This window comes from Camellia sinensis, chromosome 3, assembly GCF_055761805.1.
Source record: "Camellia sinensis isolate YWXY chromosome 3, ASM5576180v1, whole genome shotgun sequence".
Taxonomy (NCBI): Eukaryota; Viridiplantae; Streptophyta; class Magnoliopsida; order Ericales; family Theaceae; genus Camellia; species Camellia sinensis.
In genome coordinates this window covers 27,540,001-27,544,596 of record NC_138963.1, presented here as the reverse complement: position 1 = coordinate 27,544,596, position 4,596 = coordinate 27,540,001, and the positions used below count along the sequence as shown (strand labels likewise).

The 4,596-nt window shown below is 32.5% G+C and overlaps 1 protein-coding gene across 1 annotated transcript in view; it reads left to right on the top strand.

Moving 5' to 3' along the window:
* Positions 1-2,678: 2,678 nt before the first annotated feature.
* Positions 2,679-4,596, top strand: part of LOC114304050 (cell division cycle protein 48 homolog) — a 5,697-nt gene continuing 3,779 nt past the window's right edge. Inside the window, exons 1-3 of the mRNA XM_028249230.2 lie at positions 2,679-2,889; positions 3,008-3,173; positions 4,108-4,336. Of these exons, the coding sequence (XP_028105031.1) occupies positions 2,861-2,889; positions 3,008-3,173; positions 4,108-4,336 (424 nt within the window). The 5' untranslated portion in view covers positions 2,679-2,860. The remainder of the gene's footprint in view (positions 2,890-3,007; positions 3,174-4,107; positions 4,337-4,596) is intronic.

Below are 4,596 nucleotides of genomic sequence, written 5' to 3'. Positions count from 1 at the left end.
GACTGTCTTTGTCTCTATTTATGCTTTTGAGTGGCTTATACTATGTGGAGTATGTGTTGGTTGTGGAAATATGATTAACACTTTTTGTGGCAGAGAAATTCAACCTAGAGCTCTCTCATACGACGAAAATCAAGTTGTCTAGCTTTTGAAGAAATATGAATAACATTACTGTTTTTATCTCACAAAAGTTGCTATGCTTTGGTGTGTTTTGTGCAGTTTGTGTTGAGACTTAAGACTTGTTTGGTAACATTTTTGTATTTTGTTTTTGTTTTAATTTTTTTTGAAAACTAGGACCAGAAGTTATTTGGTTTAAAGTGTTTGCTCTTGATAAAATGAAAGTGATTTAAATTTTTAAAAAATTCTTAGAAATGGAAAAAAAATATTTTTACTTATTTTTACAACACGTTTTCATTCTCTTGTCGAAAAATGCTTCGGACCCCCAGTGAGGTGACGCGCCGTGATTGGACAAAAAAAAAATTGTTTTATTTATTTATTTATTTATTTTTTTGAGTTTCAGCCAATGGGGACTCGCCACCTCACTGGGGGTGTGACCCCCACTGGGGGTCTGCAGCATAATTGTTCTCTCGTCCATCTCAAACCACCCATCATTGTCACTGGTCATCCACAACCATTAACAACTGTTGTCTTTTTGTTGGTGTCCTATTGTTGGCTAGCAATTAGTGATTTTTTGACAAGCTTTGGCCTTCTTTTGACAATCGAACGGACATCTTAAGTGATTTCAGCTACCAATGTTGATGTCCACTTTCGATCACTCCATTGTCGGTCATCACATTTGTCCACTTTTTATTGCTAGTCACTATCTTTGATAACTCATCAAACATATATTTCATTTATTTTTTGTGTACACCAATCATCTGTGACTACAATGGAAATTGAGATATCTCATAGTTGCAGAGAGAGAGAGAGAGGAGAGAGAGTAGAGCTTCTTTCTCTAGGCGATTCTGGCGGTGCTCCAACGGTATTTCGGCAACACTCCGACGACTCCTTTTACACTTCTAAAGTGTAAATATGGATTTTTTATGTCTAAAATAGGGGTTTTGAAAGTTTTCTCTTTTAATTTCGACATAATTTTTTAGATTTTCATCACTTACAATGGTTTCCTTATCTCTCAAGCATTCTCTTATACCATTGTGGATATACTTCATTCTCAACTTTAGCTTCTGGTGGTATCCGAAGTCCAATGGTGACAGAGTTGGGCAACGGCGATAGAGACAACATCAATGAGGACGGCGGGCTTTTAAATAGATCTTCCTTTCCAAATCACATTTTTGAGAAGATTGGTAGTTTGTCTCGTAACTAGTTTTTTTGACAAATTTATTTTTTTGTTTTGTTGGGATGGTCTTTTGAGATCTTGTTGATGTATGTTGTTATTTATTAATATAAATGTTTTTCATATTCTCAAAAAAAAAACAAAACAAAAACAAAAACAAAAGCAACTAGTTTTTTATTAATTGTAGGGTTGAAAAAAAAAGGGTTTGGGCGATTGAGGAATATAACAGGGTAGGTGTGTAATTTTCTTATACTAAAGGGTGATTATGTAATTTCAATTTTTTGTTATTTTATTGTGTGAATATAATAAAAAAATAATACTAAAGAGTGATTATGTAATTTCAATTTCCTATTATTTTATTTTATTTTGTGTGTGAATATAATTAAAAATATTGAGAGAATGTGACATCCTATTAACAATTTACTAATATGGATGTTCTTTTACATGTGCCAGACCAAAATGGCCATGTTTGTTTATCGGCATGGGAGGAGGGATTGGAGTGCTCTATGATTGTGGATCTCACTTATAATTTGTTTGGTGATGATTTGGAAGGAGGGAGTAATAGCTCGAGGGGTTTAATTTCTTTCCGTAGGGGATTAGATTGGTTGAATTTTAAGTGAAATTAAGAAAATAGTTATGAGATTAAGCCTATTTTATATAAAAAATTTATTTTTTTGCCATGTACACCAGTTTGTTTTAATATTTATTTTAGTTTTTTTAATATAAAAATAATTTTTTATTTATTTTATATAAAAATAATTTAATAATTTCATCACTAATCATTTTCTATACTATCATCATAATAAACACATTTTTACTTAATTTCCTATCTAATAATTTCCATATTAATAATTTATTGACTCTATCATTTTAATAACACTCCCATCTTATTTTAATCGCAAAAGTCTTATCCAAAGACTTGCCTTACCTCAGATGAGAAGAGATTCGCACACAATCACTTTTGATGAGAAGTTTGAACCGTTACCAACCCCATTATGCGTTTTTTTTTTTTATAATAAATTACAAACACGTTTACTTAAATTACAATTTATATTATATTATGCTCTCTAAAATTTTTAATTTTATAATAAATAAGTTTTTTTTTTAATAAATCATCAAGTTAATTAACATTTTTTAATATTATTAAAATCTTATTTCAATTAATAATTTAGATAATTTTATTATTATATAGGTGAATAGTTAAAAATTTTACTTTTTCAATTAATTCTGTTAAATAAAAAATTCTACTAAGAAAATATTTGTAATTTTTCAAATTACAAAAAATAATTCGTATTTTAAACAAATCTCAAAAGATGTATTTGTAATTTATTTATTTTTGTTGGTAAACAAACTCCGGGAGTTATTTGTAATTATTTATATTATAAAGAAAAAAATAATAAAAAAATTTAAAACTAAAAAGCAAACGTAGAGAAAAAAAAGGGAAATATTTTTCTTTCCTAACAAGAAAGCAATTCCCACTATAAATACCCAATCCCCAATCTTCAGATCTTCCATACCCCCTCCCTCTCTCTCTACAGTTCTCTTTCTGTCTCTTGTTGATAATTCAAGATGAGTAATCAAGCTGAATCTTCTGACCCGTAAGTACCCTTGTCCCAGATCTTGATATATATGTATATGCAATGTTTATGGTTGCATTGTATGCTCGTGTTGCTTTTGATTTTGAGATTTTTGGGTTCTGATTGAACTTTTTTGCAGTAAGGGAACGAAGAGGGACTTCAGTACTGCGATTCTTGAGCGAAAGAAGTCCCCCAATCGGCTTGTCGTTGATGAAGCAATCAACGATGATAACTCCGTTGTCGCTCTCCACCCTGATACAATGGAGAAGCTTCAGCTCTTCCGTGGCGACACGATCTTAATCAAGGTTCGATTTTTCATGAGTTTGTTTTGAATTATTCGAATAGATTGTATGGATTTGCGTATATTGTGCTTTAGGGTTGATTTTGTTTTAAGGGTTGTAGATGTTGGGGTTTTGGATTGAGGGCGGGTAATGTTTGATTCTTTTCTTGTTTTGTCGAATTTCTATTTGGGAGTTTAGGATCTGGAATTGGGTATGTTTGTGGTTGTGTAAAAGATTGAAAATTTATAGGACTAAAATATACTATTGTTTAATTAAAGTATGATTGCATTACTATGGAGTGTGGACCTGGACCTGAGCTTTAGAATTGAAACTTGTTTCGGGTTTGATACATTCATGTGTAAAAGATTGCAAATTTAAAGCTCTGACATGTACTCTTTGGGTGCTTAGGATCTGGAATTAGTTGTGCTGTGGTTGTGTAAAAGAATGAAAAATTAAATCAATAACATTGACTCTTTTTTCATTTAAGTATGATGGCATTACTATGGAGTATGGACCTGGATTTGAGCTTTAAAATTGAACCTTGTTTAGGGTTTGATATGCGTGTAGATGCATTAATGTGTAAAAGATTGAAAATTTAAAGCACTAACATGTACTCTTTGGGTGTTTAGGATCTGGAATTGGGTGTGCTGTGGTTGTGTAAAAGATTGAAAATTTAAAGCACTAACATGTACTTTTTTTTCATTCAAGTATGCTGGCATTACTATGGAGTATGGACCTGGACCTGAGCTTTAGAATTGAACCTTGTTTAGGGTTTGATATTAGTGTAGATACATACACGTGTACATACTGCACACGTGTACTGTTTTTTCATTGGTTTCGTGTGTGCGTGTTTTGAGTTTCATTGGCTTTCATTCTGGTTGTCTTAAGTTTATGTTGAGGTCATGGGCCTCTTTGTGGGTGCTAACTACAAATCTTATGTTGCACCTTTGGTGCTCAGGGAAAGAAAAGAAAAGATACAATCTGCATTGCCCTTGCTGATGACAATTGTGATGAACCAAAGATTAGGATGAACAAGGTTGTTAGGTCCAACCTGAGGGTCAGACTTGGTGATGTGGTTTCTGTGCACCAGTGTGCCGACGTCAAATATGGGAAGCGGGTGCACATTCTTCCTGTGGATGACACTATTGAAGGGGTCACTGGAAATCTTTTTGATGCCTACTTGAAGCGTAAGTCTCTAGATCACTGAAATCTATGTTTTTGTTCTAACAATGCTGTCAAAGACAATTTTCAATCAATCTGTTTAATATCCGGTGTTATCCTATCTTATTACATCATCAAGCATTCATTGTCTCAAATTTGACAATGGACGGATGTTGCTAGCTACTATATTGTACAATGCTTTAAAGTTTAAGGTCTAGTAAGTAGTTGTAGAGAACCATTAATTTAAGCAAAGAAAACACTCTGCTACCCACGGTTGCTTCTTTGA